Source organism: Perissodus microlepis, chromosome 8 (genome assembly GCF_051167445.1).
Source record: "Perissodus microlepis isolate ML-2025 ecotype Zambia chromosome 8, ASM5116744v1, whole genome shotgun sequence".
NCBI classification, from domain to species: Eukaryota; Metazoa; Chordata; class Actinopteri; order Cichliformes; family Cichlidae; genus Perissodus; species Perissodus microlepis.
Window position 1 is genome coordinate 25066102 of NC_140468.1, and position 22889 is coordinate 25088990.

General features: G+C 39.1%; 3 protein-coding genes across 9 annotated transcripts in view; all 3 read left to right on the plus strand.

Moving 5' to 3' along the window:
* radil2b (Ras association and DIL domains 2b) overlaps window positions 1-1842 on the plus strand; it is a 37313-nt gene extending 35471 nt beyond the window's left edge. For all 4 annotated transcript variants that reach the window (XM_084938370.1, XM_084938368.1, XM_084938371.1 and 1 more), the window contains exons 17-18: window positions 342-481; window positions 558-1842. In XM_084938370.1, the coding sequence (XP_084794496.1) occupies window positions 342-481; window positions 558-651 (234 nt within the window). In that variant the 3' untranslated portion in view covers window positions 652-1842. The remainder of the gene's footprint in view (window positions 1-341; window positions 482-557) is intronic.
* Window positions 1843-10936: 9094 nt separating this feature from the next.
* On the plus strand, window positions 10937-16986 carry LOC146382086 (sulfotransferase 2B1-like). Its single transcript, XM_084938372.1, has 6 exons — window positions 10937-11241; window positions 13829-14040; window positions 14759-14885; window positions 15066-15160; window positions 15272-15452; window positions 16025-16986. The coding sequence occupies exons 1-6, from the start codon at window positions 11103-11105 to the stop codon at window positions 16132-16134; spliced, it is 864 nt and encodes a 287-aa protein (XP_084794498.1). The 5' UTR covers window positions 10937-11102; the 3' UTR covers window positions 16135-16986.
* Window positions 16987-20240: 3254 nt separating this feature from the next.
* The window catches only part of LOC146382087 (uncharacterized), a 50359-nt gene continuing 47710 nt past the window's right edge, over window positions 20241-22889 (plus strand). Inside the window, exons 1-2 of one of the 4 annotated variants that reach the window (XM_084938374.1) lie at window positions 20241-20595; window positions 20949-21119. The gene's annotated coding sequence lies outside the window, so the exon portion shown is untranslated. Of the gene's footprint in view, window positions 21120-22265; window positions 22333-22889 lie in introns of those variants that run through there. The other 3 variants (XM_084938376.1, XM_084938373.1, XM_084938375.1) reach the window with 3 other exon arrangements.

Consider the following 22889-nt stretch of genomic DNA (forward strand, 5'->3'; position numbering starts at 1 on the left):
ACAATGTCAAATAAAACACTAAAAAACATGCAATATGAACATTAGAATAAAATCATGCAATAAAAACTACACTCGCAAATGAACGCTAAAATCAAAATAAAACCAATATAAAAGATAAATACAAAGTTCCACTGTGTGACAACTGTACTTGAGTTGTTAACAGCAGATGTGTAACACTAAAAATATATGTATAATACATAATAACTATACTTGTATTACTTCATGCCATTTATATATAAAAAATATAATGCAGGTAAAAATAAGGACCATTTTGAAAACCCTCACAGTCAGAAACTGTGAAATCTTTGGTTTAATCGAGAACTCGACACCTCATGTTTCAGGACACGTCTTTGAAGGCGAAGGGCATCTTCATTCGTGCAGTGGTCCCAGACTCTCCAGCTGCCCGGTGTGAGAAGCTGTTACCAGGAGACAGGATCTTGGCTGTTAATGGAATCAGCCTTCTTGGACTGGACTACCAAAAGTAAGAAATCTATCATATCTCATATTTTAAGAATTTGGCACGAGCAACTTTGTTTTCATATCTTTCCCTCTTTCAGCGGGAGGGAGCTGATCCAGTCATCAGGGGCCAGACTGAGGTTACTCATGTCCAGATCAGACTGGATGGCTAAGATTATACAGAATGAGTGCTGACGCTACATTTGCTGAGAGACTTGTGACACACCATCAGCACTTAAAGATGATTCTGAGAGCTTTTGGAACTTTCAAGCTAAAGGATATGGACAATTTAAAGACAATCTTCAATCTTCTATCAGGTTTTAGATGTTTTGCAGCTTTTTAATTTACATCACAGTGGCATCATAGTCCTTTTTTGTGTGTGGTCAAGGTTACATTAGTGTTATCATTTCCATTGGTAGAAGACAAGACCTTTTCTCTCCATGCTCTCGCCAACTACAAGACCATCACCACAAGAACAAGAAAGCTGATGCAATAACACACATGGAACATTTTTCAGTGTTATTTAAGTTCAACTCTCTTTTTTAGTCTGGCATCATTAGACATTTCTGGGTCCAAGTATTTCTTCACTTCAAAAGAAGCAGACGAGCCCTGAGGCACTACTGGGAGTAACAAGCGTGGCTGTTCTCCGAAGTTTTGCAATAACATTTAACATTCAGACATCCAGAAGTAAGTAAGTTAGCTTGCTGACATGTTGATAGTTGATATACCATACTCTGATTCAAATATATTTTTAAAAACACAACAACAAACAAAAAATTAACATGTAGACCACTGCAACAACTGTAAAGGTAAATGAAGACAGAAATCTAAATTCCAGCAATGTTTGGAGGGTTAGTGAAGTGAGGCTTCTTGACATATGATCATCTGCTACTTATGACAATAAAGCACATATAAACATATCGACTAAGTGAAGATGTAGGATGTGGATTCAGTTGTTCTTATTGTACATGTCAAAGAGAAGGCTCTGAAAACTTCAGTCAAGAGAACATCTGAAATAAGACCATCTAAAACATTATGTTACTGGATGGTCTGGATTTCTTACCATGAACAAGTCCTGAATACTTTGGAAAACAAAGTTTTTTTTCTAATTGTATATGTCTTGGCCCTTCATTCACATGTCAGTGTTTAGATTTTCAGACATTCTTTTTTTTTGCATTTATATATGGACAAGAAAAACAAAGGTTTTGTCACGCAATGTCAAAGTTGTACACCTTTTTGATGACAAATTGTGCTAATGTTTGTAGGTTTCTTACTGGCTAACGTGTCTATAAACAGTTAGGATTATATCACTGCAGCAAAAGTGGAGAAAAAAAACAAAAGCAGAAAACTCCTTTTTTAAAAATAAAATATGCAGATTAAAAGCCACTTATGCAGTGCCTTCACTTTTTCAGACTGTCTATTTTTTATATTGTCTATGGCTGCATATCAATAACTTGTAAAAAGAAAGATCAAACTCAACTTAAGAGAAAGTTGTTTATTTTTCTTCAATCATAATTGGAAATTTCTCCTTCACATGTTTATATATACTTTTTTTTTTATTTTTAAATGAGAACCAAGCAGAACCAGAACCAACCAGAACCAAGAGACAGGGAAGAGAAAGAAGGAAAGAGAAGCTGGGAAGTGAGTTTACAGAAGGAGAGGGAAAAGAAAAATAGAGGAGAAGAGGGATAGAGAGAGAAAAGACGCTGTAATCATAGCAACAACCAACATATGCATAAGTAACACTAAATAATAAATACTGCATGTTACTGAGCAGCACGCAGTACTAATAATGCACGATATGTTTAGAGGCAGCAGCCAACCCAGACAGTGTGTGTCTGTGAGTAACCGTGGGCACAGCTGTGTTTGTGAGCATGTTTGTATTCAAAAGGTTTCTCCATGTAAGTGTCTAATAGTACGTGTGGGGAGCCATAGTCCTGCCCCCCCGGACATGAAGCAGACATGGAGGAGATCCAGGCCATAGACATCCAGAGGCCCCCCAGAGCACGAGAGCCCAAAGGGGGACCACCACAGGGGCACCTAGAAAAGAGCTGAGGAGAGCCCCAGACAGGGGTCACCCAGCAGCCACAGTGGGCCTTCAGCGATGACCATGCAGGCAGCCGGCCAGCCAGAGCAGACCGAGTCCTGGTCCCAGAGATCCGAGAGCCCTCATTGTAATTAAACATTTTGAGCCATCATCTCAAAGCAAGTCAAAATCAAATTTACAAGATTCCCTCATTTCTGTGTACTCCAACTGTGTAATCCAAAGACATGACATTAGTTCAAGTGGTAACTCCAAATTGGCTAAAGGTATGAATGTCAGTGTGAAGGGTTGTCTCTCTGTTATCCCTTTGGTAATTGGCTACATGGCCACAGTGGGGATATGCTCCAGCCCAACTGATACCCTGAATTGGATAAATTTGGTAGAACGGGTCACCTACTAACTGGAAGGTTGGTGGTTTGATCCCAGTCTGGTCCAGTCTGCATGCAAAGTATCCCTAGGCAAGATACTAACCCCATGTTGCTCTCTGATGCATCCATCGGAGTATGAATGTGTGTGGAAGCACTTAGAAACAGTAGAAAAACATGCTTGTGCGAATGGGTGAATGTACAAGTTGTGTAAAATGCTTTGATTGCTCAGGATACGGTAGAAAAGCGCTATATAAGAATTAGTCCAGTTACACGTTGCTGCTTTGCTAGTTATGTTATAGTTGAGAAACTTGTAACATCACACATCATTTAAAGAATTCCACCCACATTTTACCCACACTGGTTTGCCTGTTGTGGAATTTTCTGTTAACAAAGTCTGCAGACACAGTCAGTTGCAATCAGTACTTTTGTTACCATGCGGGTGGGAGTGCAAACAGACAGCCAACACGATGGTTGCATAGTCATGCGCCTCTTTTATAGCATCACACAAACATCTCACATAAGCTCTATTGCTATGGTATAGCAATAGAGCTTATGTGCACTCATAGTGTGCTATGCACTCATAGCACACTATGCTCACAATGCGATGAGCCACTTTTGCATTATCTATGAAACAGTAGGTGGCTGTGTGCCAGGAGCTTGCTCTGTTCATTGCCCCTCACAGTCAGCAGATACATGTTAATCAGGTTATGTTATGACATGTTCTGCATTACATCCTGGTCTCTTTAAGGGCAAAAGTTATAAGGAGGTTATACTGTTGACATGTAGAACATGAGGCAAAGCACGACTTCATAAACAAAGGACTTGAGGTTAATTGACATTCCGAGCTAAAATTTTCCATTACAAGGGATAACCAGTTGACAGGGGATCCCACAGCCACAGCACTCTACACAACCCTGACCCATCTGGAACTGAAGGAGAGTTATGCCAGGCTTATTTTCATTGACTTTAACTCGCCATTTAAAACAATTATTCCTAAAAGACTGGCAACAAAATTTGCTTCCCACACTCCATCTGCCTCTGGGTTAAGGACTTTCTCAGCGACTGCCCACAGAGAGTCTTCCCAACATTCCCAACAACATCAGCTCCCAACATGATTTGTGCCGAGTCACCTACTGTACACTCTGTACACACACTTTGCATCATCATCCATCAGAGCAACTCCACCATGAAGTGTGTGGAAGACACAACGGTGGTCTGACTTATCACAGGAAGAGAAGAGTCTGTGTGGGAATACAATATTTGTCTGTCCAGCTATAGATAGCTCAGTCTCCACAGTCATGTAGGCACCAGCCTGATAATGAGGACATATATGTGTGTGTGTGTGTGTGTGTGTGTGTGTGTGTGTGTGTGTGTGTGTGTGTGTGTGTGTGTGTGTGTGTGTGTGTGTGTGTGTGTGTGTGTATTGGGGGTGCAACGATACACAAAATTCACGGTTCGGTTCGATACTTTGGTGACACGGTTTGATATTTTATCGATACAAAAAAATGTTCGTGCCTTTTTAATTTATCATTTATGAAAATTATAAATATATATTTTAAATCAAAAGTACAGTTTTTAAATTTAATGTTGCTGAAACAAAATAAAAAAAATAAATCTATCTAATCGAGAAATCACTCATCTTTGGAAAAGAGAGTTTATTACAGAGAAATGGCTCTTTCCAAAATAAAAGCTATACTATACGCTTCTTCTGGGCTATATTCTCAGCAGCATATTAAACATATCAGGTCCCCATAAGGAGAATCATGTGCTAACGGCTGTCTAAATGACTCGGGTAAAGTTTGTAGCAGGCGTGCTTGTTGTTTTTGTCTGCTTCCACTTGTCTTTGCACTAGGATGATGTTGGCGTAAATGTGCAGTCATATTCGTTGTGTTCCCACTAGTGCTGTCAGCGTTAATCTCGTTAAAATGACATTAACGCCATAACGTGGCAAATCTCCATTAACAAGTTACCGCGGATCGCGCCGTGCGTGGGGCTGGACAGCGTCAACACGTTAACGAGCAAACTGCGCTTTACTTTTGTCCATGACACACTTACCATCAGGGTCATGCTTCACATGAAAACCAAGATAGTTCCAAACGCCAGATCTGAATTAGGGTGGGGGAGGTTCTGTGTGAGATATGACATCATGTGATGTCTGTGTTGTGTGTGTAAGGTCGGGGGGCGGGTTCATTCCACTGCAGGGCAACCTGCCACTGCATGTGGCGAATAAAATTTGAACTTGAACTTGAATATTAAATTTGGTTCACATCATCAGTAGTGGACCTTGGATTCATTGGGTGTTTCAGCCATTATCACTAGACACCCTCATCCAGGAAGGCCCTGCCAAGGTTGATCAGGCCCAAGAGTGTGTCACTGATTTACATTAGATTGTTATTTCTCTTCTACTTTCTTCTATTTAGTTAACTACAATTTATTTTCTTCTATCAGTTCAAAATAAAAATTAATACTTACCCTTTAATATTTAAGGAGCCTCACTTCTTCAAAGGGATAGAAAAGGTAATAGAGAGAAGTAAGACAAGACAGGAGAGAGGAGAGCCGGATGGGGGGCGCCTGATCTGGCATCCCCCCACCGGATCGGATCGGGCTGTACGCTCTACTGAAAGGTTTTCTGTCAGTGCACTGCAAGAGAAATGTAAGGAATGCTGTGGCTACTGTAAAACAAATGCTTCTGTTTAGTTCATCAGCGACATCCCTAACACTGTATATGTATTCATCTGTGCAAAGAGGGAATTAATGGAATTTCAGAGAGCACTTGAAGAGATGGAAATTTAATAAAGAAGGCACAGATGAAGCTGAAAAGAGCAAAGGACAAGGGTGAACAGAGTTGCCAGTAACCCTGAAATGAGGTATATGGGGACAGGGTACTTTGACCTAAAACTGAGGACCTTCTGATGACTACTGAATACCTTTAGTAAATATTTGAATACCCAATAAAGTCAAAGTACCTATCAGTAAAGTAAATAAATAAACAAATAAAATGGCCACAGACTATATCCTGTCTATACTATGCACAGCAACATCAATGTAAATACAGGCACACGTATTAAGACAGGCAAACACACAAACGAAACAGATCTGTTCAGCTCAGTGTTTTCCACCAATAGGAATGCGTGTGTAGTCATCCTTCAGGAATGTTCTTCGAGTGTTAAGCAACAATTTGAAATATTTTTTACTGTGAACAAAAACATTTTATAGAAAATCCTGTAGGATATATATCACAGCAAAACATATAAATAGACACGCCAAGTCCATCGCATCCACCGTGTCAATTTCACATTTTAACTCTCTGAAACATGAAATGGACATGCATGCAGATGTTGCATTAACGTATGAGATATTCACTGTGAAGATGTGAAGATGTGAAGAAGTTAAAATTGGAACAGGCTCATGAAGTTTATAGTGGTTTGTCCGCTTAATCTAAAACTAATTATACTCTCCTGAAAGATGCTATGAGGAGGTGTTTGGATCCTTGTGATAGTGAAGATTGGAACTGTGTGAATTATTCTACATGGAGGAAGTTACATAATGAAACAGTCCAGGAATTTTGCATTGCCTCACATAGGCTGGTATGTAGAGAGTACACTTCTACTGATAATGATACATATATGTGACACAAGACTTGCTGGCAAGGGATCATTTTATTACACATGTGGGATGTAGGATTTTGCATGTTACTCTTAGCAGTTCTAAACCAGCAACATTAGCGGCTGCAATAAATTTGACTGCAGAATTGGAACTTATTAGAGGTTTGCGAAATGGCCACTTGGCTCAGGATAGTAATGTAGTTGTAGAACAAAAGTCAAAGAGGGATGAGCAGCTGGAAGTTTTACTTGGTGTAGTGGAAGGACTGAGGCAAGAAGTTAAATCTTTGCAGAGAGCGGTTCAGTGCCTGAAATTGGAGCCCATGCATTTTGCTTCTATTCCCACAGTTGTCTAAGGAGCTTGGAAAGAAAAGCGTCTGGACTTCTTTGAGTTGCTTGAAGACGTTTCACCTCTCATCCGAGAAGCTTCTTCAGTTCTAAGCAGGGGCGGATCTAGAGAAATTTTCTTAGGGTGGCATGAGGGTGGCAAAGAAATCAAATGGGGTGGCAAAATCAAAGCCTTTTTTTTTTTTCAAACACACATGTAGGTGGTTATATATGGTTAAAATGATTCAAATGCAGTAAGTATACACGTTTTTCATATAAATATAGTCTATAACTTAATTATTGTCTGTAGCCCACATGATTACACACTTTAGTTACATAAAACATGTGAGTTTTGATGTTATGTACTGTATAGCCTGTATAATAAATAAATATGTAGCGCAGTAAGTCCAGAAAATCCAGAAAGCTACACAACATGGGGCGGTTCATTTACAAACACAAGTCTAACTTAAGTTTCACACTGTTTTTTGTTACAAAACAATCACATTGTTACATGCTTAAATTACACAAAATGTCAGAAATCTGCATTGTCAAGAACAAAATTTTAAACCTAATTTTTCATGATTTGTTGGATTAACCCACTGAGGTCTGAAATACAACCGGCCATTTTTGACTCCTTTTGAGTTTACGTTTGTATTTCACCCTCAAATTGTTTAATTTTTTTTTCCCCCTTGCCTTGTTTGGTATCATTCTTTTCAGCTCAACTGAATTTAGTTGTTTTTCACTGACATACTGCATTAGTACTACTATTACTATTAATAGTACTATTACTGATCTGAAATCACACAAAGAACTTAAAATCCCAGTAGTATTTTTTACTGTAAAAACCCCCACAGACATCTTGAGTAAATTTTTATAACTTGAAATGCAAATATAAAATAATTGTACATTTTGTAAACATATACAACTATTTATCTAAAAATGCAGCCAATACACCTGCCGTTTTTTTTTTTTTCATTTTCTACAACCATTTAAAAATATTACTAAAACTAAAATGAGAGAACAATCAGGTGTTGCAATAAGATGCCCCACAAATGATGTGTGCCAGTAAAAAAAAAAGTTTGTCCACCAAAAGACAGAGAAGAACAGCACAGGGATAAACCTGCAGGCCTGACAACAGGTGGTGTATCACTCCGCTGGTTTTCTACTTAGTGACAGTGTTTACATTGCAAATGTGCCTTTGTGACATTCATTAGTGCCCTCACTGAGACACAAAACAAAACGACTACACAACAGAACAACTACACAAGACAACACAACACACTAAGAATCCACTCCACACTAAATGTCACAAATCTCCCACATCTAAGCTCGCTTTCTCTCTCTCTCTCTCCCTTGCTCGCTCTGTCTCCCTGTGTTACTGTCACTCCCATACTCTCCCTCTTCCTGAACTACCAAATCCCACGTGTTGACTTTTTTTTTTAATTGGTCGACATGGTGCATTTTTCCACTGATAGGAAAGAGGTGGCTTTTTTTCCTTTCTTTACTGTTTTCGTGCTTTCCTTAGAAAACGCTTAAAACACACACACACACAAAAACGTGATGACAGTATTTAGAAAAAAGCGTGCCTTATATATATTATCACAACTCTGGATTTACTGGCCTGTAATTAAAATTTAAAAACTTTAAAGTCTGAACTTTCAATGTGGGCTGAAATAGAGACTCAGGGTGGCTGCAGCTTGTTGCTATGTCAGCTTACATCAGTCATGTGATTTGCAGGTGCAGCGTGGACCACAGAGGGTTAATAACACTCACCTTCCTTCCATTTCCAGAGTGTAACATCCAACCACCTGTGTAAAATCCGAAATTCCCATGGTGTTGTTCAAAATGTGCTCTGGCACAATCAGAAGCATTGCTTGTTACTGAAAACAAGAAAAAAGCCGGTCCTGCTATGGGCTGAACCATTTGTTAATGGTGCAGGGGGGGAACACTATCCAATATATTCAGTTTTAGCATTTATATTCACTGTTGACTGTAACTACGCTCAAACTGTTAATGCTATCTTATTTTAATAAACAACACTGTTATATGCAAAACTGGGGTGGCACTTGGGGTGGCAAGGGATCATTTTAGGGTGGCACTTGCCACCCCATGCCACCCTTCTAGATCCGCCCCTGGTTCTAAGGGTCAAATGGTGGAGAGTCCCAGATTTAAACCCAGTGGGCGTTTCCCCCAAAAGAGGGACAAAGGACCCCCTGATGATCCTCTACCTAATCACATGAGCCAAGGTGTGAAAGCGGGTGTGGGTCACAATCTGCCAAGGTTTTGGGTGAGTTCATTGTGAAACCTGGCCCCACCCTATCATGTGATTTGCTGAGGTCATTGAACCACCATTTGACCCTTAGAACTGAAGAAGCTTCTCAGATGAGAGGTGAAACGTCTTCAAGCAACTCAAAAAAGTCCAGATGCTTTTCTTTCCAAGCTCCTTAGACTACGATGACCTGGATGACTGAGAACCTTCACAGACATATTCCCAGTTATTCCCACTCTTCTCCCTCAGCCTGCTAGTTCCAGTAACAGGAGAAGGGTTTTGGTAGTGTGACTGTAGTCCACACATATGGTGAAATTGCCCTTATTTCCAGGAAAGGAGGCGTGCATAGGGCCCAATGCCTGTCCATCCCAACCCTTTTGGTATCTGTCAGAGGCTTGGAAAGTGCTAAAGAAGGTTCTGAATGCATCAATGGTAAATTAGGTGGGTTTGTATTGGTTATTACAGGGAAATCATATTCCATTATACCTAAATCAGTTTGGTTCTGTATTACTTAGGGGGAATCTGATTTGCAAGAGTATAGTAATGGGAGTGAAGAGCAGAAAATGGGGGGTTATGCATATTCTTGGGGGTTGTCAGTATGTTAGTTTGACTCTTTAGCCCTAGTTGCTAATTTCTTTTGGTTTTGTTAGGTTTTGTGAGGTTTTGACCTCACAAAACCTAACAAACGCATTTGACAGACATGGTAGTTTTGCATTCATAGATGAGGGGTGCTAGCTGCGACGAAGATAGATAGAAAGGGGATTGGTGTTCTAGTGTGACGAGGGGAGGCTAGTTCCCTTCCTTACTTAGTATAGGGCTGGGAATAAGATGCCACCTATAAGTCCTTGCAGACTTTAGTTGCCATTGTAGTGCCAAAAAGTCATTGATTGAATTTAAACTGCTATAAATAACTTTTAAGCCTATGTATATGTGAAACGTACATTAAATGTATCCCTCATGAATGATATCAAGTTATCTTGAACCACAAACAACATTCCTGTCACAAGGTAGAAGCCACAATCAGTTTTTTGACAGAGTGACTTTAATATATCCGTTATTTAACCCATACAACATCTGATTGACATTAAAAATGTATTTTTTAAGACCAATCCGGCCAAAGGATAGCAGAAATATAACAATAGATCTATAAAGATATTTTAAGTGGCCAAAAAGGACGGGATTGGTTAGGTACAATAACGCAAACATATTTAAAAAAAAACATGTAATTTTTTATTTTTATATATAAGCCCTTTGCAAATCATGTACACTAAAGTCTTTTTACAAATATAAGTAAAGACATTACACATAAAAAACACTGAAACACAGATCAGATCAGATCCCAAGGGAGGTCTGGTGTTTCTGTAAGATCAGTATCGTTGTTTTATTGTCGGAGGGAACGTAGACGGGGAGAGATGAGTTCAGGCTGGGAGCTGTAATCGGAGCTCCAACCTAGCTTTGGTTTTTAAAGAATGGTTTTCACTGTTTGCAGTGCCATTCATTTACATTCGGTTGTTTGGAGTGTATCGATCCCTTTGAAATGTGCTGTTTTTGCCCTCCCTCGGGTACATAGGTGGCCTCCCTTCAGCCTTTGTTTGTAATCCTCGTTTTAAAGTGCCAGCTGTGAAATAAAGTTTTGGATCTTAGCTTGCGTGGCAGTGTTTTATTTTCGGCTCTCTGACTTATAATTGTGAATATTACACTATAAGCTCTATTATCAGCTCTAAAATCAGCTTTATTATCCCAACAAACAATGAAAAATAAATAAATATGTTGTGTATTACTAAGTCCTTGAATTTTACACGAATCGTTCAATGACTACTTGGTCATGAATGCTTGAGCTTTGACAAAGAATCGCACACTTGTTGGAAAGTGACGCAAACAGAAGCCAGCGCGAGACCACAGGAGAAGCGGGAGTTGCGCTACAGTCTCGAGCTACAAAAACAGTGATAGTGCGTTAAGTTGAGACAAAGTCCAGCAGTTTTTCAGCTCGAAGCTCCCAGAGCTGTTTTCAGTGAGCTGCTTCTGCTTGTTGAAGCATGACTGAGACAGAGTTATACACGCTGTACAAAGGCGTCTATGTGCCTTCAAGTCTCCATCCGCCCGAGAGCCTCAGGTACTACGAGGAGTTTGCGTTTCGTCCGGATGACATCCTTATTGTAACGTACCCCAAGTCTGGTGAGTGATCGCAGTTCGACGGCAAATGGTTTGTTTTTTGCTAAAGAGGGGTTTGTTTCAGTAGGCTGGAAGAAGATTTTTCAACCTGTCGTTTTCTTATTATAAGCAGCAATTACACTATATAATCGTCCTGGCGTTGGTCTAACATGTCGTTTAAAACAAGGATTGCTCTCCGTTTCCATTTTATGCGACCACGTTAATGGTATGTATTTAGCATTAAATTTCATTGTGGGGTTTATTTTAAATGTGGGAACCTTGTTGGAAAGCTCTCATCCCCGACTGTCCGTTGAGTCTCCGGCAGAAACAGGTCTGTCAATGCCCGGCGTCTAAATATATGCAATTCACCCCAAACCTGAGAACCTCATTTCTCTGGATCACCAGTGACCGTCTGCCACAAAGTTATTGACGATGCTTCCATGTGTATTTATGCCTAATGTCTTTGAGTTGACTACAGTCTATAGAAGCAATGTATGAGGGTTATAAAATACATAAATTACCTGTTTTATAGTATATTTATGACTCTGTGTTATTGTATAACTAGTCCAGTCCTTTTAGTCCACTTAAAATATCTCTATAGAACTGTAGTGTTGTATTTGTAATTTCTGCTGCCCTGTTGGCAAGATCTCTTAAAAATAAATAAATAAATAAATGATGTCAGTGAAAGCTGGATAAATGAAGGATCTGCCTCGTGATAGGAATGCTCCTTCTAGCTCAAAATGACTGGATTTCATTCATGAAAGATGTGTTTGACATATGTTTTACAGATTAGAAGAAATTCGTTTATAACAATCATTTTCTGGGAAATACTGGAAGTCACTTTTTTGGCACAACACTGGTTTTTAAACAGTCCTGTTACAAGCTAGCAGCTGCAGGCCTTTCTTAGCATAGTGACTTTGATCATATCGAGAGAGCAGTGGAAGTGCGACAAATATGAAATGACAGGTTTTTAAAGAGATTTTAAGTGAACAAAAAGGACTGGACTGATTCTAATACAGGTACAGTGGCACAGAGCAGCTGTACCTGTATTAGTGCATTATACCTGCATCCTTTCTTCATGTTATATACAAACCCCTCGTAAAAATAATTTCAGTACATTCTATTTATCAAGATGAGCAATAACATAAAAAAATCACAGAATCACTTTTTGGAACAATGCTGGTTTTTCTGAAGAGACTGACCCTATATACCCTATATGAATGTGCTGTGTGGTACTAAGGCTCAAAAATGTCTTCTGGCACTTTTCTTTATGTTTTTGTTAAAGGTGCTGTGACAATAGATATATGACTTTACATGCTACTTGCCCTTTTAACACAATAAATCATGTCACCACATCCGGTTGATTTTTAGTCATAAAGCCACAGACAGCAGAGCATTTCTACCAGCAGCCGGGGGTGGCTGTAGCTCAGCTATAGTAGAGCAGGTCACCTAATGATCAGAAGGTTGGTGGTTTCATCCCTGGCTCCTCCAGTCTGCATATCAAGTATCCATGGGGTGATCGTGGCTCAGGGGGTTGGGAAGTGTATCTGTAACCGGAAGGTCGCCGGTTCGATCCCCAGGCTCTCTGTCCTGGTCGTTGTGTCCTCGACGACCAGTATCTGCTCCTCTTCCTGGAATAACAGAAGACGCCTCCCTGACTAGCCTTGATTATTAATATTATGCTACTGATTCTATTTATTATTTAAGTTTGGGGAAATTCTGTTCGGACACCCTCAGCCCAGTATGATGTGTAAGCGTGTTGCAAAAACCCTCTGCACTCTACATGTTAATCAAGATAATTCAATTCAGTCGAAGCGCTGAGTGAAGATTTGACCCGCAAAACAGAGTGGCAACTCTTTAATGAGCACATCGCAATGTGTGCTCATTGCACTCATTTTATTCCTAACACCTGCCCGTCCACGTCCATCCACCAAGTCATGTCAACACCGGCCACTTTGATGGCGAAGGTGGACTCCAGACCTGCTCTGCTGTCGCCGCCACTTCCCACCCAGTCGGCCTCCTGACCTACTTCGTCTCCGCCGCCGCCACTTCCCACGCAGTTGGCTCCCCTGAACTGTCTTGCGGTTGACCTCCTGAGTAGACTTATTGTGTCTTGTTGTAGACTCTGTGGGTTTGGGTTTTTTTTGCTTCACATTTTCCTATTGCTTTTGTTTTACATGCTCCAGGTTTCGATGTTCCATTTTCCACATCTCAGGTGCTCAGGTCTTTAGTTTCTTTGTACTTCTTTTTCAGGCTTTACTAGTTTAGTCATTGTCGCTTTTGTTTGTGCTCAGCTCTGCCATAACAAAGGCTCACTTTCAGTTCAAGTTCTGTTCTCTCTCCAATGCTTGCGTTTAGGTCCTCACACTCTCTCCACTCCACGTCTGCCAGCGTAGACGTGACAGTGACAGCCATGGTTTCTTTCTGTTTATTGAAATAGGGGCTTCAAAATAACAACTTGAAGTTGTTACCCAGGTGGCAGTGAGGCATGCTTAATCAAAATTGACACTGTATTTTAGGAAGTTGGTGTACAAGGACACTTTAATAGCTCTAATATTGGGAGGCCCAAATAAAAGCTAAATCAAAACATGAGATTGTTTCTTTTTTGTAGGTACGACATGGATGCAGGAGATGCTCCCTCTCATCATCAGCGGAGGGGATCCGGCCTCCGTTGAGACTCTCCACAACTGGGACCGTGTTCCATGGCTGGAGGAGAATCGAGCCCTCACCCTCAACCTTGAAAAGAGGCCGTCTCCACGCATGTTTACAACTCACTTCCACTACAGCATGATGCCGCCATCCTTCTTTGAAGTTAAACCAAAGGTAGGTCTGCCACATAGTTTGGTTCGTGGGTCATTAAAGCTGTTGATTTAAATGTGAAAGGGGATGTTTTATGGGTCTCTTTAATTCCTGCTATAGAGTAGCAGCTTCTCCTCCTTAATAATAAATAATTGGCATAGATATGCTGTGATTCATCCAGGCATAATCTAAATTGAGTGGTTTAAAACATGAATGTAGCACAGGCAGCCAACATAAGAATACTTGTAAAAGACATGTAGCCAACAGCCTCTAATATTAGCCTGAAAGAAGATAAAACACTGAGTATACAACTTGTCGGAGAAAAATGTGAAAGTCTTTGTCAGGTTTCCTCCGCACAGAGAACTGATGTGGAAAGAAAATGAAGTAACTGAAAGAACATTACAACACAATTTAAAAGACACAACAACAAGAACAGAGGATTTTTCATTACTCACCACTGACAGCTTCTTATGAGACCTCAGGCTATTACTTAGTAGTTCCTATAAGAAATACAGGGTTTGTATTCTGCTGTGCCTGTGTCCAAGTGTCTGGCATGGCAAAGTAAGCAACCATACAAAAACAAATCACCAGTGAGAAGGTCTGTGATTGCATGTGAAGGACAGGTTATGAACTCAAAGTGCTTTGTCTGTGTAATACATACATTGTAGTTTTATTTGGTCATAAAGCTACAAACTTAAATGTTGAATGTTTAAAGTGAAGTAATGATTTGTCATTACTCCAGGTCATCTATGTCATGAGGAACCCCAAAGATGTGTTTACGTCTGCTTTTCACTATTTCGGGTCAACTTCGTTCCTGGTGAAACCAGGCCCACAGAGCGAGTTCCTCCAGAAGTTCCTAGATGGAGAAGGTTGTTCTTTTTTTTTTTTACTCTGTATTAGAACAGCAGGTGACATTTAGCCTTTTATTCAGTTGTATTTTACAACTGGTAACAAGAGGAATAAGGATTGATGAAGTTGAACCATTAATGCAGAGACGTTTGCTATTGTATTCATAATAACTCAAAGGGAATCTTTTCTTTTTCTTTTAGTTATATTTGGTTCCTGGTTTGACCATGTGAAGGGTTGGCTCAATGCTAAAGATAAGGAGTCCATCATGTACATCTCCTATGAAGAACTTTTAAAGGTGAGAACAACTGCAAATGCTTTCCAAATAATTTAAACACGAAAAAAAGAGTCAAACACTGAGATTCGTGGTAGGAACATGAGCTGAACGGTGTTTGTCTGCACGGTGCAGGACCTGAAGGACTCTGTGACCAGAATCGCTCAGTTCATGGAGAAATCTCTGGATACTGAAGTAACAGAGAAGATAGCAGACCGATGCTTGTTCAAGAACATGAAGAAAAACAGCATGTCGAACTACTCGACTGTTCCTAAAGAATTCATGGACCAGAGCAAGTGTGAATTCCTCAGGAAAGGTGTGTTTTTGTAATACTACTGAGAATGGTTACCGCACCCAACCCCTCTCCCCCCGTCAAAACCCCCCCGAAGTATGTTGGTTTTGAAGCTGTAGTGTATGGTGAAATAGCATGAGTTATATCTGTTATCCACCCCCCTATAGCTTCGACTGGCATGTCTAAACAGGACTCTGGGAGGAGGTGAATGTGGATGTAGGTTTTAAAATGAAAGTATGCAGGCAGGAAAATGTTGGAGTACCTTGGATTATTGGTAATTTTTTTTGTCCTTGTGTTCCTCCTTTGCATCACCGACCCAGCGCTCTTTTATCAGACTTTTAAAGGTTCTAATTGGTGCAGAAAAAGTTTTGACTCTGTGTTTGCACCTGGACGTGCTACCTAGGTTTTAGAAATGAACCAAGAACTTTCTAAATGATCATCTGAGATAGGGTTTGGATTTTTAGCTTATTAGCCTGGTAATAGTGCGTAAGGAACTGAGAAAAACTGTAACAGAATTTTACATTTACAACCTAAAATAATAGACACAACAGTTCCTTCAATTTAGGTTTAATTCTTCTCTGTGTGTTGTGTTTCAGGAATTGCTGGAGATTGGAAGAATCAGCTAACAGAGGCAGAAGCAGAATGCTTTGATGCTGTTTACAAAGACAAAATGAAAGATGTCAAATATAAATTTGTTTGGGATTAAAAGACTAAATGAAAGTCATTTCATCATAGAATTAGAGAAAAAAAGTAGAGCATTAAATGGTTTGTTGATATGTATTCATGACGTAATTTTGTAGTTAGCAACATAAAACTGGTAACAGCATTCTGATTGGTGCAAAACCAAAATCAGCTCTGTTTAAGTGAAACCCTGGTGGAGTGAGGGGGTTGTCAGGGTCGATGTCAGTGATGATGTTGAAAGAGTCCGCGAAATAATTTTCCACTAGGCTAGAGAACTGTGAAACTTAAAATATCCAATGTCACTGAATGAGAGTGACAATAGGACCAGTAAAATGTAACATGTATTTGTTTATTCTATACCATTTTGTTTTCTGCTTCCAAACTTTCAAATGATGTACTTTTAACTCAATACCATTTATATTAACTCTTAAGTTGCTTATTCTGCAGATTTTAAAGAATAAAATGTGATAAAAAGCTATATTGTTGCAAATAAAGCTACCCCCTGATGCACAAGTAATTAAAAGCATGTGATATAAACATTCAAAAATTATGATCTAGTAATATAGTGCATATATTCTGCATAATTAAAGTATATTCTAATGCTCAAACATTTGTTCCATTACTTAAGTAGATTTATGCCTTTATTCAATATGAAACAGTTTTTACATTTGGGTGCAATGCCACTTTACATATAATACTTTTGCAGCCACACACTGGTCTGCACAAGTATGCAAGTTTTCCTGTGCTGTGTGTTTTTCTGGTCAAATGCTCTGAAGTGTCGCAAGGAGTTATGCTATCCTCTGTAGCTCAGATCGTACATCTTATTGTCTGTTAAAGTGGTCACTGTGCCAGATTAAAGCCCTAAAATCTTGCCTAAGTCATGTTTGTTAAATGTTACTACATGTACAATATTGTTAGAAAGAATGTACAAGCTAGCAGTGTATGGGACATCAATGATAAAGTGGTGTAAATCATAATTGAGTTCAATGCAATTTTACATCACCAGTCATCTGAAGGCACTTTAGATTATAAGGTAAAGATCATCAGAAAACAGCAACAATCAGACTATCCCTTATGAAAAAGCCCTTGGAGAGAGTGGGAAGGAAGAATTCTATTTCAGCATGAAAATACATCTTGCAGAACCGGACTCAGTCATCTGCCATGACGGGCTGTGAAGTGACCATAAAGACACAGAGTAAAACACAAAATGTATGAGAAGATAAAGCCAGTGACGGTTAATGGTGTCATACTGATTATCATGTTTGCTTTCACAGCAGTGGGATTGCTCAGCCTCACAGAAAAGAGGGTACTGTCAAGAAAGAATTAGCAGACCCAAAATGATCTGCTTCTTTAGCTTGCTATTTAATCTTCAGTAGCAAGCTGCAAACCTTTAATAAGCAATCATTATGAAGTCATTCTGGCTCATAAACCAATAAATGTTTTTTTTTTGTGAGATTCTGAACAGACAGCCTTTGAAAGGTCATGCTGTAAAAGCTGGCTGTAACTGAACGCAAGATTGTTCCATAATTGTTTGTAGTTGTCTGAATCACTACTGCAAATCATTTTTTCTAATAACTAAGTGCAGGGTGGAGTTTAGAAAGAAATCTATATCTGTAAAATTCTTTCTTTGTCAGAACGTGAACTCTTTGCTCTTTCATGTGGGTGTGTAGGGAAAGAATTTACTTAAACTAATCATAAGTAACGATTATGGAATGCCTCTTTCCCCCCCCATAGTTTCCACCACTTTTCTTGTTTCAAATGTAACAGATTGCAATCTTTGTAAATATGTAACTATTTAATGACTTAATTTTTTGTATTTCCGTTTACTCACACTTGCAAAATCTTTCCTCTGCTCCACTTAAAGTCAGAGGAAAACTACTGTGCTTTGTCCTGCAGTACACAGTCCTTTTGCTATTTTGCAAAGAACAGTTGTCCAGCGCCATACATATGTGTCCCTGATGACACATCCTGCTTGCGTTTCAGGGTGACACTGATGTGGTTTCCATTTCCCAAAAACGCAGTGAGTGTTGTCAGAAGTGTAGAAGACTTAAAGTGTTTGATTTGTTTCAATTTAACATTTTAAAACATTAGCGATTTCTTGGTGCCCCATTGTAAAAGAAGTTTTCCACTGTTAAGACTTTGTATTAGCCAACAGTACACAAACTTAGTTAGAGTTAGAGCAGGTTTTCTTTTAATTTATTGCTTTATCTTATAATAATACAATTATAAGCAATTCATATATTTTTCCATTTGTTTTTTCCCCCCCAAAAATTGGCATTCGGTTGTGGAAATACTTCAGCATTCTTGAGTTGCGTAAAATTGAGCCAGAGATCATTGTAGGACTGAGCAGAAGATGCCATCCCTTTATGATTTCAGTATTTTACCGAATAATTGTTCAAACAACGAAATGGTCACAAATTAGGGCAAAAACAGATTTTATTTAATTAAAAAATGAGGGAAGTCAGATCCCTCTTCCGTGGAACCAGGTCCCACTTTTGGTTCAGGAGACAGGCACCCTCTCTCGATCTTCAAAAAAAGGCTTAAAACTTTCCTTTTTGCTAAAGCATATATTTAGGGCTGGATCTGGTGACACTGAAGCTCCCCCTGCTGGGGACATCAAGAAGCACTGTGTGTTTATAGAGCAGTCTGTGTTTAATCATTATTAAATCATTAGTTATTATTCATCTCTGGCTCTCTTCCACTCTGTCTTTTATCCTATTTTTTTATCCTTATTATATTATGGCTGCCCCTCCCTGAGTGTCCCAGAGGCTTTTTTCTGTTAAAGGGGAGTTTTTCCTACCCACCGCTGCCAAGGGCTTGCTCATGAGGTGCTGTTTGATTGTTGGAGTCTGTTATTGTCTATTATTGTACGGTGTTAAACTTGCAGTAAAAGTTGCCTTGAGGGAACTATTGTTACTGTTTGCTGCTATATAAATTGAACTGAAACTGAATTTGTCCAGAGTCTGTTGCTATCTGGGCAACTAATCTCACAACTGTCTGTGTCTGATCTGTTTCTCCAGATGTTTATCTTCAGTTGTTGTGACCTACACTTGGCCCTGTCAGGGGATCAGCTCAATAATTAGATTTAAAAACTAAATGCAAAATTAGTGCATCTAATGGAAATTCACATTACAAAACATTTTATATTTTATGCCACACTTGTATTTTGCCTGTAACAAAATAACAAGCCGATTAAAATGACTCTCCTATTTTTTCTCTCCTGTTTTGTAAGTTAAATATCATGGTCAGCACGGACACAAACATACAATTCCTCCATCCACTGCAAACGGGGTCTCAGAGTTGCTGATCTCAGAGTTAATCAACTCAAGAGTTTACTTTTAAACTCAAAGTTTCTTGTACATGCTTCCAGGAATAGAGGACTCAAGTGCACAAGAGTGAAAGTTTAACACGTTTATTGAAGTCACAGAGTCAGACGTGGTTGAACTGGTTGAGGCACCAAACGACATTCCTACAGTAAGTGCAACGATCTTTTGACTACCAAGAGGCTTGAGTAGCAGGTGACACACCTGCATGCCAAGGTGAGACATGCTAAGCTGATCAGAAAGGTTGTTTGACGTCTATCAGGCTGTTGTCATCGGCATTTTTAAAATATTCAACCAAAGAAATGGTGAAACCTAAGTTCAACTTTACACTTTTTTTTATGTTTGTTGTTGTTTGTATGTGTTTCTGAACTCATAAACAACTGTTTTTGTTTTGTTTTTTATGACATACTTGTTCCTCACAGACACCCACTACAAATATATGATTTATAGAATAGGATACTGGGGATTACACAAAATATAAAGCGTGTATTCATCAATCTCACACTGAAAAGGGAGTGTTAAAGGGGGAAAGGGGGAGGAAAGGGGATCTTAAACAACTTGTTTCGGACACTGGATCAGCAGTTACTGATAATGTCACTGTCTAACACAAAAGCTGCACTAAGGCTACCTCGCTACCTCAGAATATACATTCACACGTCTCTGAAAACTGTTTATATGTCTGTTTGGTTTTATATGTCAAACTTAGAAACAAAATAGTGACAAATTTGATTGTGAGTGATATACTATTTGTGAGTAGCTTTCGCACACGAACGCCTCTAAAGCAGAGAACGGTGTTTTACCACCTTTATCGAGCAACATGAATGCAGCTTAGCAGTAGCTAGCTAGTCGGCCAAGATGTTAGCATGCACAATGAGTTTCGATTTAAATTTTTCTACAAAATTGGACTTTTTTAACAGTGTTAAGATTCCCTAATACAAGTGCCGCTCCGATTAATCGCTATAACTCTTTATATTGACCGACTAATGTCATTGTTATTACTTCATAATATTTCTGCTGTTAGTTTCGAATGCTAGCCAGCATAGCGCCGTTGCTAGCCATCATAAGTATCTGTCATGCTTATATCCTGCCGGACAGAGATGTTGAATGCAGGCTAACACACACGCCCCACAACTGTAACTAAAGGGTTGTTATCGTAATAACAGGTAGATGGACAGCATTTTCACTTAGTCATTTCGTTCTAGGTTGTTGCTTCTTTTTCCACAGTATTTCGTAACAAAATAATTATTTTGAATATATGAATATAAAAGTTGCAATGCAATGACGAGGTACATTAGTGTAAAGTAGTCGTTTCTTAGTGGATGTTTTGTTCTTGTTCTCCGAAGGCTCAAAAGCACTTGCGCTGTACTAAATGACACACTGTAAACCCTGTAGTTTTACATTTTGATTAGATAATGTTATAAACATGTCATTTCTGCTCTTATTAAAGAGAGCTCTGATGACATACAGATATACTGTCTGCTTGACACTACTTGTCTAACTGCACGGGCGGTTGGAGACCTCTGTTTCAGGTAGCTGGGTAATTATCATATATCACAAGACTGGGACAAAACTCACATGGACTCTCATAACTATTTTACTTCTGCTGAGGTAAACTAGTTAAGACCTGTTACTCTTCGTGGTTTATTGTGATGCACTGAGAAGATCGAAGCACACTGATCACGGTAAGGTATGTTCTCACTGACAGACTATACATATATATACTATTCTGTGTCAGTAAAATAGCCCCGCATTTTTGCCTATATTAAAAGCTATCCAGCCTCTAATTTCCAATATATTTCATGTTAAATTGGAGCTGTTTTAATTGTCCTTAGTTTGATATTTCATGTTAAACATATCAAGAGTTTCAGATAATGAGGTCAGTGTATGTACGAGTAATCCCTGTGTGTTTCAGACTGCTCTGTTTCACCTTTTATTGCTCTTTGCTCAGCATGATGTCATTAAGGTAATATCGCCCCTATATATTCAGTGACACACCTGCTGTTTGTGTTTTTGGTTTGTGAGGGATCTCAAGTGAGGAAAAGAGAGCTAAAAGAACTTGTTTCAGACACTGGATGAAAACGGTGTGGCTGAGATAACTGATGACTTTTTTGGACTGTGAGCTACCCCTCTATAGTCCAAGAGGGTTTTGAACGCCACAGGAGTTGAGCAACCAAACGTGACTGGCAAGAACATCTTAGGCCTCTGAAGTTTCTTGTGTGTGTTTCTGTTTTGCCACGCCTTATTATATCACCATAGGTTGACAGGAAGTAATGTAACAGACAGAGTTTAGTAAGATCAAAACTTACTGTGCTGTAAGTTTTTCAGTGTGAGCCAAATATTCTGGTTAGTTAAAGAGATGAGCTGGTGGATGATGTAATTATTACATGCACAAGTATGTACACATGTATCCAGAACTACACAGAGCTGTGATTACTTTCTGTTTCCTTTCCTTGTGTACTGGATTGTTTTGAGTCTAATCATGTCACATGGATTATTACCCAACAGCTGATGTAAATCAGCTGAAGCAAAAGCCAGGAATGTGAAACCTAAGGCCTCATGCCCTCTTTGTTTTCTCCCCAATTTCCAGTGTCCAATCAGAGAACAGTTTCACTTACTTTACACTGTGTTGTCTTATAAATTCTCAGTCTTCATTAATGCTTTGACCATTTCTGGAAATGTGAGTGTGGGTACATCGAAATTAAGGACAGGGACATGACATACATGCATACATGAGCATGGCTGTTGGTTTCAGTTTCATTTCTCTTCATGCTTGAAACGAAACACAGCAGGGTGGGAGGGAAGGGAGGAGGAGGAGAGTATTTAAGCTTGAACAGGATGTTTCAGGTTCATGTCTTTGTTCAAGGAGAGATGAGTGCAGATCTTATCATTTGAAGGAACAGGTAAGATTGCTCTGATGCAAGCACTTTTGTACTATTGGCTGTATTTTATGCACACATATAACTATTATATAGTCTATATGTTTATAGACCCTTTTGGTTTTCATAGATGATAACAGTGTAAACTCACAAACAGTAGTCATCAGCAAACACATTGTGGTTCTTTTGGATAAAACATAATCTGCTTCTGTGGTTAACATGTTCTCACTTATTGCTATTTTGATATAACTAGTGCCATTTTATTCACAGTGCTGCACATTTAGTGTTTGCCACCAGTGATAAAACATTGACTAGTGCACAGGATTAGTAAGCCACAACAGTTTGATTTAGTGTAAATTTAATCTTGGACATTTGAGCATTAAAACCTGCACATTTCGCTAGTTTAATTTAAGTAAAACACATTGACATACAGTCCTTGAAGAAGAAAAGCCAGTAGCTCAAAAGCAACTGGACAAACAACCGTCTTAACTTTAAATATAAAGGAGTGTTTTTAATACTGGTGTGAGAGTCATTAACAATCAGCCTCTTGGAAATGGGAGCATATGTATAAAAATGGCTGT